Source organism: Leptonychotes weddellii, chromosome 1 (genome assembly GCF_054177405.1).
Source record: "Leptonychotes weddellii isolate Sample4059 chromosome 1, ASM5417740v2, whole genome shotgun sequence".
NCBI classification, from domain to species: domain Eukaryota; kingdom Metazoa; phylum Chordata; class Mammalia; order Carnivora; family Phocidae; genus Leptonychotes; species Leptonychotes weddellii.
This window is the reverse complement of record NC_138369.1, coordinates 65,047,975-65,061,286: the sequence shown is the minus strand read 5'-3', so window position 1 is coordinate 65,061,286 and position 13,312 is coordinate 65,047,975. Positions and strand designations below refer to the sequence as shown.

The following is a 13,312-nucleotide window of genomic DNA, read 5'->3' as shown; positions in this document are numbered from 1 at the left end:
AATTTTTTATCTATACAATGCACAAGTTCTTAAGTGTTCCTTGGTTTACTTCCCCAAATGTATCTTATGCCCCTTGAAATCAGTTTGCTACTTGAAAGCTAGATCAATAAATGAATAACAAAAATATATTTAGGGATGAAAATAAGGAACTGGGCCCAGGATTAAGGGAAATTACATCATGATGTAATATTTTGAACCAATATTAACTTATAGTTTCATTTGGTAAAAGACGTGGTAAAAAAAAAAAAAAAAAGACTTTCATATAGCTATGCTTTTAAACAAAGGTATCCAAATTTTATTACATACTTCCAGCAGCAAAACAATAAAAAAATTTTTTTAATAAAATTGAGTATACTCAATGGCTCTATAAGCATTTATATGTTAGGTTACTAATGGTTTTCCATAGTAAAATTCATATAGTAAGTATTATAAAGCTAAATTTTTATTTTTAAATAAAAATGTAAGTAGACCTTCTATATAATTTTAGTGGATCATTTTCCACCCATGCACTCTACTTTGGAGACTACTGGTTTTAAAAACAATTTTTTCCCATGAGAAATAAAACAGACTAAAATTATATTCATTTTATTCCTTATTTCTAATCCCCTTTAAACCTTCTGTTTTTAAAAGAAGTCATATAATTTGCTATAAAGATAAACATAACCAGTGACACAAATATCTCAATTATAGGAAATTCCAGAAACTATTCAAAAGCTACCAACTCCTACTTAAAAGGGAAAACAATTCTTGAATGCTATTATTATGCATATGCTGTATTATGTACAACATAGCTACAGTCTGCTGATGAATGCGAAGAGTTCATGGATGGTCAGGTAAGTATCATTTTTCTTGTGGAATAATATATTTGATTCTCTCCTGATTCTGCTGGAAAATGAGACATGGAGCATTCCATTTACTGTCGGATACCCCACCCTACTAGAAATTTAACTAGGATCTCCTCATTACAATTTTAAATTCAAGTTTGAGTCACTTCCTTATAAAGGAATAAAGAATGTTTCTTTTGCCTGGAAAATACATCATGAACTCCAGCTACAACAGCAGGGTCAAATTTTTTAAATGACTCCCAAGTACTTACCATGAGTATTTTCATTCACTCTCCCTGACGGGACTAACTCTGATACCTTCTTGCTTACTTCCTAAATAGGTTCACTTGTCTCTTTACGTCTTGTCATCTTTTATGTATGTGAGAAAAAACATGTATATATTCCTATAACGTGTCTAATTTTAAAACAGTTTGGTATTCCCAAGTAACAGATAACCAAATATTTTAATCCTTACCTCAAATTTTTCAGGAACGTGAAGTTTAGGAGATGGAACTCCTACAAGGTAGTCAATTACAACCATTATTACTATTGTGAGAAATACAGCAAAGTCACTGATTGTCGATCGCACCTATATTAAAGGGATTATGTTAAAATAAACACAGAAAAACTATGTGTCCTTTCCATATTATGCTCATCTGTCAGATTAAAATATGCCACTAGAAAGTGTGAATAAGGTTTTTAAAAAGAAACACGTTTCACAACTAACGTACTACCATCCCATTCCTCATGGTACCATTATCTTCCTAGTATTAGTTCAGAAACGTAATATACATTTTTCACTATAAATAAGTTCTTTACAACTATTTGATATCAACCATTAACCCCAAACAATGTATTACTGTTCTGAAATAAGCCAAGGTAAGAAAAACTAAAAACATGAATATTATCAGGACTCCAAAATCACACCCCAGTTACCTTGGTAGGAAAATACCGCTTGGTCTTAAATTGCTTGAGGAATGAAGACAGAAAAAATGTTGTGAAAAATAAGATGACACACCAAAACAGCACATCTGGAATATAAGGTCCATGAAGACTACAAGCTGATCCTACAAATACACCATGAAAGGTTTTACATTCCTGGGGAAAAAAAGGAGGAAAAAAATAGAAAAAGGAGGGAATGAAGAAGATTCTCAGGTATCTAATAAATTACCAATGAATTCCATTGACTCAAAGATGCTAGTGATTGAAGACATGCCATTATTTTGTATTTCACTTAGAAAGAAAAAACACTGCCTAGTCAACTTCAACTGTAAACATATCCTGAGTTCAGAGATGTTACAGTTTGAAAAATATGTGTATCTTAAGTCACTGAACTGAAATACAGTATTTTGCCAAGTTACACCACACAGTCCTTTCCTTTCAATTCCATATTCCCTTTAGTGAATGCCTCAAGAGTGAATAGCAATTCCCAAATATTTTGTATGCATTCTTGCTGGCCCACAATTTTACTATCTTTCCTTTACTTCTAAACAAGTTGCTTAAAACAAAAGCAACTGACAGAAAATTACTACTGCGTCTATTTACAATGCTGAATAAAAAATGGTATGGTGCTCAATTCAAATCAGGAATAAAAACTGGTTGGCTTTTCTGACTTAACTCAAAACCATGGGATTAAAAGCAGTAAAGCAACCATTCAAATAGTATTTCTATTTAAAAAAAAAATCTTAATTATATGGCATAATGCAATTATAGAAATCTATTGACCTAATTTTCCTTTTGAGGAAAAAATACTGAAAGGCAACCAGAGATTAACAATGATACACTCCACTAATGTCATTTTTCTCTTACTTATATTCTAAGGAGACTCATTTTAACAAACACAACTCAGGTTTACCAAGAGAAAAATAGTCAAAGCTTCCACTATTCTCAATTTCTAACTGCTGAGATTAGTAACGGTACAAATTTACAACACGGATCATAAAAATAAAAGCTATAAGTATAAAAAACAAAAACAAAAACATTGGGCCTTTTTAATATCAAGAAAACACACAAAAGACCTGTATCTGTAATATCAAGACCTCCTATTCAACTTGAAATGAGGTTTTTTTTAACAGATCACTTTCATTTGAGCACCTCTATTAACTCTACCTCTTTCGTAGCAAAATTGACTTTTTAAATATAAAACAGTCAAGCATTAATCTAAGTTGATTACTGATATATAAATATGCTTTAAATCAGCAGTGTCCAACAGAACTTTCTGTGCTGATGGAAATTTCTATTATCTCCACTGTCCAATGTGGCAGCCAGATGAACTGGCTGAGCTCTTGAAACATGGCTAATTCGACTGAGAACTGAACTTTTAATTAACTGTATTTAACTTAAATTTAAATAGACACATGTGGCCAATGGCTACTGTACTGGACCATACAGACTTAAATTATCAGTGAGATAAAACTGCAGATGGTACCCTTCCCATGATATATCGATATCCTTCCAGTTATATGATACCCTTCCAATAATATAATTATTATCTTTAGTGAGAAAACAATGCCTTGCAATTGCTTATATGATATAAAAAGCACCAGAGAAGCTCAAGAGATCTAGGTTTTAATTGATATTGCCAGAATCACTTTATGTCTTAATCCCAAAGCCCAATCTGGGAATATACAGTAGGTGCTCATTATGTGTTTTTGTCCTGTTTTCTCCTTTCTTAGGTGCTTAAGTTACACTAGTCTCTACAGACAAGACTACAGAGTAGACTACTAGACCACAGTTATAAAGTTCAGTTTGACATCGAGGACATTAGGAAAGCACTCATGATCTTCTAAATAAGATGTTCATGGAGCAGATAAACTGATACACGGAGAGCAGGACAAATGGATGTTGGCTGCTCTGTCAACTCCAGTATATGCAACCAGAGTCCTAGCAGACACTTCCTTTGAACTTACCAATCTACATGGAATTGGAAACCAGAAGTATATTCACACTTTTTTAATAATTAAATCTTGGAAGTCACATTTAATCCATTTTTATCTCCCTTACCAGGTTCATTCTTTTCAGCCTACACTTTTTACTACATGATACATAAACATGTGGTAACTTCTGTCTGCTCAACACAACACTACATTCTGAAAACACATCATACCTACTATCAAGAAGAAAATGTAGGTCTACTCATAAAAAGCTAAAGAACTAGGTTAATATTTGCAAAATCCTTTATTTCATCATGTACTCACAGGAACAGTGAGATTCCCCCAGAAAATATCATCTGCTGTTAAATTCTTTTCCTTCCATATTTTTAGAGTTTCATTGCTAGGGTTAGGAGGTTCAACACATACACATCTGAGAAACGAGAACAGGATAAAATTTTAAGGGTCCTGCATTTCATGTCTACATTTTATTAAATCAATCACATAGTGTGGTAGTGTTGTTGTTAGATCTTATTTATTTATTTGAGAGAGAGAGCGAGCACGTGTTGGGGGAGGCACAAGAGGAGAGGGAGCAGCAGATTCCCCGCCGAGCAAGGAACCCAGACATGGGGTTTGATCCAGGACTGTGAGATCAGGACCTGAGCCGAAGGCAGATGCTTAACAGACTGAGCCACCCAGGCACCCCTGTGGTAGCTTTTAATTAAACTTTTTCCCATGCTGCAATGCATGGAAACTAGAAAGTGAAAACACATCAGAAACAATGGAACGGAACAAGATTTGGCTTATGTAAATAAAACATAACTAATCAATATCAACAGAATGATATTTTACAGAATATCTTAATGAAACCTGTTAGATATATCCCTTGGGGAGGGATACTATTTTCTTTAAAAATATGAAAAGATACCACCATGTTTAGCAAGGTTACTCTCCACTAAATCTTACCTAAGGGGAGCTGCTCTGCCTCCCCACCCACACATACACAAAACACACAGATTCCCAAAAAAAGCAATGCTCCTATTAATGCTTGGTACTCTGACAAGCCCTACCTACTCATGCTCATCCTCTACTGATCTTAAGATTCATCTTAAAGAAATAAATGAAACACGGTTTTTCATCAGGACAGGACTAGGAAGGTCATAAGGAGATCAGAGAGTTCAGTTTATATCCAGAACTAGCTCCCCTAAAGAAAAGCTAGAAACACACACAAGCAAAGAAATCTCTAAATGTGAATTTAAAAAATAAAAAGAAGAAAAATAATTAAAAAATAAAAAATAAAAAGAAGAAACACACAGGAATATTTCCAATTAGATTATGAGCTGTTTTGAGAACAGGCAAGAGGCTGGACTTTGGATTCATTCCATGCTCTATCACTTACTAGCTGTTTGACCCAAGGCAGGTTTTAATCTCCATGAGGCTCAGTTTCTTCATACACAAAAGGGGCTATGATACGAATAATTAAGTCACACGTGATATGAATTATGCAACACCGCTAACACAGTGCCTGCAAATGCTCACAGGATGTCAGCTGAACGAATCATGATCACATGTAATTACTCAGTTAACCACACTGTTCTGATTGGCCAGCACTAGCTATAAAGCCATGCTTCATGAAGGTCAAAGGAGTAGGGAAAGAGAAAAAAACCAAGAATAACAGTTAAACAATTAACTAGTTTAAGAGCAAAGAAGATAGCACACAACAGAATTGGCATCAGAGTGTCTCTAGTCTCCTCAAATAGGTCAATGTCTCATAGAAATTTTCATATCCCTCCCTACTCTGTCCATCAAAGTTGAGTATGCAAGGAAGGAATGGAGGGAAGGGGGGAGAACACAGGGATTTGGGACTTGCGTAGGCAGAAAGAGGGAACTGTACCCTTGTTTGTTGGTAACCACTTTCTCCATGTAAGTCGATCAAATGCAGGATCACATTTACACCAAGCATGACTGCTCAAGACAGCAAATACAGGCCTCTATCTACCTAGATACATTTAATTTTAATAACCTATTTGACTTTATTGAATATATTTGCCAATCTTTTGTAACTATTATAATTACTTTTCAAATCTTATTTTATTCTAGAGTCTTAAAATATTTTCAATTCATGATTTTCTTATCACAAAGAAAATACTGCACCAAATAGCATATGACAGTGTACTGAAATTATACTTTAAAAATAACTTCAAATAAAAATTATCAGACTTCAAAAATGTTAATGAAAGTGCAAAACATGAAAAAATGTAAGAAACAGGAGCGCTGAGAGTCTCAGTCCGTTAAGCATCTGCCTTCGGCTCAGGTCATGATCCCAGGGTCCTGGGATCGAGCCCTGGCGCATTGGGCTCCCTGTTCAGCGGAGAGTCTGTTTCTCCCTCTCCTTCCAGCTTGTGCTCTCTCTTGCTCGCTCTCAAATAAATAAATAAAATCTTAAATGTATGTATGTATATATTGGCAATCCCAGTTATATACACACATATATAAAGAAAAAGAAAAATATAAGAAATATTACATCCTACATTCAGGATTTGGCTAAAGAATACAAGATCTAATATAACTGTCTGATTCAAATACCAAACAACTGAAATTAAATTGATTCAAACAGAAGACCAAAAATACATAACATTTGAATAAGCTGTTTCAGGGAATAAAAATGATTGAATTTGTTCAACTGTATTTATGTTCATTGAGTGCTCTGGTAAAATCTCATCTGTAACAAACAAGTCAACCTCCATATGGCTAGTTGGGTAGTTACAGCTAGATATACAATGAGCATCACAATGCAAAAAAATGCATTTTTTTTGGCTCAGACATCTCTCCAAAAATACATTTTAATACTGGGGAAAACAGAAAAACTTACGAGTAGTGGGTCAGTTCATCTAAATTGTTGTGCATATTAAATGCATATATTTCTCCTAAATGAAAGAGCTTCTCCAAAGCCTCGTAGATGAATATGATGCAAATTAGAGCTGCAAAAGCCTCCTCTGTGAATCGAGTAATATAACACACAAGGCTGCTCGCATCTGTTGCAACCAAAACAATGCACAAGAAAGAAGTCCACAGACCAATACTGGTTCTTAAAGACAGATAGGAAAGCTGATAATCTCTGTTTAGGGAAAAAACGTGAACATGATCAATATACACACACGGCAATGTATATCTTTAGTTAAAATTTCATTAACAGGCAATAAAAAGAGTATAAAAACGTAAGATTCCTAAAAAGAGCAAATTACAAGATAACAATAATGACTAAAGAAAGCATTCTGTATGTTTCTGCTATAACTGAAGATAATAAAATTATAATGGTTATATTTTACTTATATAAAAGATTTACAGTGAAAGTCTACCAGGCAATTAATATTTCAAAAATAAAGACCTCACTCTGAAATCAGTTCTGAGGAATAAATGACAGATGTCCCTTCTACAGGTCAACTGGATCTGACTCTCTGAAGACCCAGAAGCTCTATGTCAACATGATAACCACACCCCTGTCCCCTTCACTGCCACCACCAATACCATCCCTCCTACCAGTGTCACCGCAGAAAGTGACTTCATTTTTTAAATTCAATGTCAAGTACGAAATTACTTTAAGACCACAGGGTCCAGAACACTTCAGTGCATTCTCTCTTAGTCTATGTAGCTAGCATGCCAGACTGGAATCAGAATCAGCTTGTTCAGTGAGGAAAGAATCAGAACAAGATGAGTTAGATGCATCAAATATTTAATAGGATCAAGTTGTTTCAGGCTAAAATATTCAACTACATTTGTCTCACAAAAGGAATAGTACTGACCATGTCAAATCCCAAGTCTACCAGCTACAGCACCCTGCTCTGATTCCCACTGCGAACAACCCTGCCAGTGGAGACTGACACCTCAACAGACAGCTATGGTTCCTTCTGGTAAACAGGCCTGACTGATAAAGTCAGCTTGAACCTCCAAGATCCACCTCTTTTTTAAATTCCTTTATAAGACCAACATACCTACTAACCAACAATTAGATTAACACCTTCTTAGTGGGTTGAAATTTGCTAGAACAAAGGATTCTTATTGTCCAAGTGATTTGTTGACCAGGACTCAAATCCACTGATTTTATACTCAAGGTGACTGGGGTAGGAATAATGGTAGGGACCAGAGTAGGGTCAACCACACGGTAGCCCCAAAATACTGAAAATACATATATATTGATCAGATCTTCCTTTTCAGCTACTAAATACATAATGCACTTTTAACTAAGTTAATAAACAATAAAATTATACACATATGTAAACACATGTGATAGGTAAATAACAATTACGTACCTGCAGAATTTAAATAAAATTTTTTCAAACACTAAAACTGGACCTGTGCTCCCCAATATTGTTAGAGGTTGCCCAGCAAACAACGAATAGGCAATCCCAGTTAATGATGCTCCAAAAAGAGACTCTATTGCACTCTGTTTAAGGAAAAAAGAAATGAATAGAAGTAATACATCATAAACATATCTCTAACCTACTAAAATACATGTAAGACATCTGGAAAATAAAAATACTGATCATAGTTAAAAATATAAAGCAGACACAACTTTTAAGTCAAATTTAAATTTTAAATATGGAAAATTACAAATACATTTTAAATACATAGGGAAAATTGCTTTGTTTTCATATTAAAAGTAAACTTTTATAATCAACCTTTATTCAAAACACAGTATTGTGGGAGGCCAGGAGGGAGGAGTAAAGGGAAGAGAGACACAGAGATTTTCTATCTGTAGGTATTTCATTTCTTAAGCTTGTGGGGAGTACAAAGATGATATTTTTGTTATGTCTGAAATAGTTCACTTAAAAAAAAAATAGTAAATACTCCATATGGTGTGCACAAAAAAACTTTTTCAAATAAATCAGAAATTAACAAGTGATGCTAACGTTCTCAAAATGATTTCTAAAGAGCAATTTTCCACACATTTTAAAGAAATTAATCTTATATGATGGGCTTAGCCAACAGATTATCAAAAATAAAATGCTTTTATCCTGAAACAGATGGAAAATCTCTTTAAAAAACTCACAGCAACCATTAAATGAAGAAGTACCTTACTATTAAGGCTTGGTAAAAAACATAAAATAAGAAAATGAAAGACTCAGGAAAGTTGTAATCAAAACTAGTATGTCGCTTCTGTAGCACTACCAATATTACCTTCTAACTGATTAGGTTATTAGATGGTAAGGGGTAGAGGCTATGCCACTAGACAGAGGGGTGGGATCAGAAAGAGAAGAGCAGTTTACCATCTACAAACATCAAGGTCAACTGGAAGGCACTATCAAGAGAGGAAAAGCCCATCGTTGGTAAAGCAAGGAAAAGAAGCTTGTGAGAAACACCCCTCCTGGACCTGACAGGCAGCACAGCAGCAGGCAAGGGCGGGCTTCAGAACCAGATTTGAGCAGGAGACCCATTACTACTAGACGTTAAGCCATAGCCATATCTCAAACTTTTCAAGCCCAATCTTTCTCATTTTTAAATAGGAGTGACCATAGCCAGGAGAACTTAATGAAGCCGTGTTTGTGAAAATACCTAGCAAGCCTACAGGCTGCCATACCGAATGCACTCAACAAACGGCAGTAAATCTCATCGTCAGCAATAACAGCATCTTCCAAAATCAAAATCACAAAAATAATAGTATGCAGTAAAAGCATTACTCAACTATTACTATAAAAATAGGATCAAACTCACATATCTTTGGCAAAACGAAGTGTCCATATTAACTGCTAAGCCATTATAAAATCCTTAACTCAATTAGAATATGTATAATTTAGGAATGAATTTAAGCAGAAAAAAATGTCTAAATAGTATCTAGAGATAGAAAGCAAAAAATTCAGAAGAGAAGCAAGGAGATGGCAAATAAAGAAATGCTAACGGGGGTTGGGGGGGGTGGAAATAGGCACAAAATTAGTTTCCCTTCCCAACATCATGTTGAAAAGGCAGAACCTGCCACATGAAGACCTTCCCCTCACCACTCCGCCACTCCTCTCCCAACCCCTTATTGGCACATTTCCTAGAGTTCCTTCAACCAGATCTATTCTTTTTCTAATTTCTCAACTGTTTTTATGTTCATCCCCAAACTGAATGGTCTCTCTCCCTAAAGAAATCACAGCCCCACCACCCTGCCTTCCCCTCACCACATTCAGAAGTTTCCACTGTACCCATGAGAAGCCCTACCGGTTACCTTCCCCGCACTACACCTCTCCACTGCATGGCACTGACCACGCCATGCTCCTCTTTCCTCTTTCTCAAAGCCTCTATTTTGGTTTTTGCAAGATTACATCATCCTGATTCCTCTTTTGAAGTTCTGACGGTTCCTGTGGCTAATCTGCAGAGCTATTTTCCTCTTCATTCTCATTCTTCCTCTAGTCCACAAACTAAAAAGTAACTTCCTACTTTTTCCCTCTCCAGTCACTATAAATTCTCCCCCTTGTTAACCTCATCTATTCCCAACCTTTATTTCTCCTCCTTACCACTCGACAAACTCTGGAACTTGAGGTTCCAATAAAGCACCTGAAAACAAACGCATCATCTCCGCATCACTTTCCTCTGTAATATTCCTGATGTCTCTCTATTCCTGCTACTTCGGCTGCTACAGCTCTTCCTTGATCGCACTCACGTGCAGCACAGCACCCCGTGACGTATTACCTACGTGGACACTAGCTTATCTTTCTCTCTTCGGCTAGGATCCATCTTACATCTGTCTATATTCCTCCGATGCCTAAAGCACTACCACACGCACGTGGTATTAAATGGTGGGATAAGAAGGGCAGGCAGCGCAGGACAGTCCGAAAGCAAGCAGCAGCATTTCCGTGATGGTAACAGGTAAGACACATCTCCAGGAGGACCAGCAGAGTTACATGTACAGTTTGAGACAGCACAGCACATAAAAGCAACTTACTAAAAATAGATTCCCTGATACAATGATTGCAGAATAAGGTAAAAGAATCTAAGTAATCAAAAATAAATTGAGTTTCAAAGGAAATTTCAGTTGTCAAGTCTGTCTCATGTTCAGCTCACAAAGTATTTTAATTCAATAATTATCATTACTTAGCTTTTGGCTATTTTTTTAATCTTCTATCTGTAAAAAATGTATTTCCTCCCAAGAGTAAATACAATCAAATAAAATACACTCAAGAATTACAGATCATCTCATTTAAATGCCATTAAAATGTATATAAACAAAAAGTCTTTCAAGATTTTACAAAGCACTGGATACTGTTATCATGCCTCCCACAGCCCCTTATACAGCATTACCAAGAACAAAAACTCATAAACACTTTCATTTTAGTCATATCAGAATATGGATTCAGTTTTCAGTTATACTTAAAACATTATCTACCTTTACACAAATTTAATAACAGCAAAATAAACAACACTAAAAATCCACCGTTTGTCTACAACTTCCAAAGTCTAGTTGTCGAGTCAGGGCCTACCCACCAGGGGTGATGAGTTAATATTAATTACATGGCTCTAACGAATCCTATGTTGCCTTACAGGATATCAAGTAGCCCCGGTTGATAAACTCCCCCACCCATGACCCACCCAGCATCAGTTCAGGTTGTCTCCCACCGCCAACCCTTCCCCACTCCCCACAACAGAGACAATACAAGCCTTTTACTCAATTTATAAAACCATTCATCCAGCAAGCCAGGATAAACTTTTTTTTCTTTTCTTTTTCTTTTTTTTTTCTTTTTTACCTCAACTGTGCATCTTCTCCTGCTCAAATGGCTTCCCCATGTTTTCCATAGCAATTACCTTTGGGGGAAGTCTGCTTTGGGACAGGTTAATCATGCTGTGGGTAGACTCTTCAAATGAAAGTATATGAATAGTGAGACAAATGCATACAGACACTTGCCTCTGAAGAGCTAAGAGCCTGGCCACTACCAATCTTTGTACTCACTATTCTGCCTTCTGTAGCTTCTCCAAGCAGCCCTCCAAAAGTGATTACAGGAGACATACAGGCACAGTATAGGAAAAGAATCGAGGCCAGGCACTGTAGACTTAATGCATCCTTGAAGTCACTCAAGAAAAAAGGTGTTTTCCTTTTGATGTCAAGTATCAAACCACCAAAAAGCCTAAATAGGTGAGATGAAACTCGTCAAACTGTACACTAGAGGATTCTAGCTAGTTCAAACTAAAACTATGGGCTACATAAAACTGCTGATGCCCAGTGTTTCGTCAACAAAAATTAATATCCTACTTAAATCATGATATAAATTATAGAAGATACACTCATTTAGTCTAATCCACTGATAGAGGAAAGGCAGATGTCATTAAGTTAAAAGACACATAAACATCTATATTTTATGGACTATATATTGAGAAGACTGCAGACAAATGATTTTATATGAGTAAATGTAATTTCAGACACAAATGTACAAGAAAATATACAATAAAAATCAGTAAGATCTAACACTCCATTCATGAAAATGTGCATAAGCAATTCTATCAATTATTATCTACGTTATAAATCTTAAAGGCAAGTGTCAGAAATATCAGGAAGGCAATTATAATATAAATCATAAATCCCCAAATACCCTTTAATATGAATATACTATGTTGTGCTTAGACTCAGTCAGTAGTGAATTAAATAATTTTAATGACTTTTAAAATTAGTACTTCAATCACATAAATATTTCTTGTCCAGGAGAAAAGCCTAAGAACTACTTCATTGCATTTAATTTGCTGAATATGTACTCAAGCTTATGTGCATATTAATAAAACTAAGAGGCTTTAATTAGGAAGTTTAAAATCTGTATTTGCACATCAAAGCCTTACCATTTCAATGTTCGCTTTTTGTTTTTTGGGGGTTTTTTTCCCTTTTTTTTTTTTTTTTAAGTCAGACTCTTGGATACATCTAATATAAGCTCTGTGAGGGGTAGGGACTTTTTCTTGTTCACTGCCTTTATCACCAGTGTCTAGAACACTGCCTACGACACAGTAGGTACTCAGTAAATGCTAGTGACAAATCAGTAATTGAAAAAGGTTTTGTGACTCATAAAACATACAATCACTCTGTAGAAAATACGCCAAAAAATTAATCTTATGCTTTAAAATGCTTTGGATGTTTCAAGGTTTACCATTCTACCTTTTTATAAAGTTAATACTGAAATAAATACTAAACACACATTGACAAGTGTTAAGTTACTCTATAAATAATCTGACAGCAAGGGAAATCAACTTGCAATAAAAAAGGATAACCTAGAAAATGAAACAGCCTCATCAAATCAATAACTGATCAATAGGAGGCTCTCGTGAGACCATGAAATCAATGGGAGCCTGACTTGGTATTTCTCAGTCACTAACCCTATCTCAGTCTGAAGTCTGAAGAAATAACACTAACAGCTAGTACTAGACCACCACCTTTTGCACCAGGGCAGTCTTATTCTCTATGATAGTTACAGAGACTATAATATAATGAATAAACAATGAATGAATAAAATGTGAGTTTAAGTTTCTCTAAATTTTATCTTCAGTATGCCAGTTGTTATTTTTCTTCTATACAGTATTCTTTAGGCATGTCATCAATACCCCTAATAATGTGTGTGTATAAAATGACCTGATTTGCTAAACAAATATTTAAGATTCAAAATC

General features: G+C 35.3%; 1 protein-coding gene across 6 annotated transcripts in view; it reads right to left on the bottom strand.

Annotated features, from left to right (window-relative positions):
• Positions 1–13,312, bottom strand: part of SLC4A7 (solute carrier family 4 member 7) — a 107,664-nt gene that overhangs the window by 23,466 nt on the left and 70,886 nt on the right. For all 6 annotated transcript variants that reach the window (XM_081825577.1, XM_081825576.1, XM_081825570.1 and 3 more), the window contains 6 exons: positions 11,619–11,793; positions 8,005–8,138; positions 6,567–6,812; positions 4,022–4,127; positions 1,761–1,922; positions 1,300–1,413 (listed from right to left, as the gene is read on the bottom strand). In XM_081825577.1, the coding sequence (XP_081681703.1) occupies positions 1,300–1,413; positions 1,761–1,922; positions 4,022–4,127; positions 6,567–6,812; positions 8,005–8,138; positions 11,619–11,793 (937 nt within the window). The remainder of the gene's footprint in view (positions 1–1,299; positions 1,414–1,760; positions 1,923–4,021; positions 4,128–6,566; positions 6,813–8,004; positions 8,139–11,618; positions 11,794–13,312) is intronic.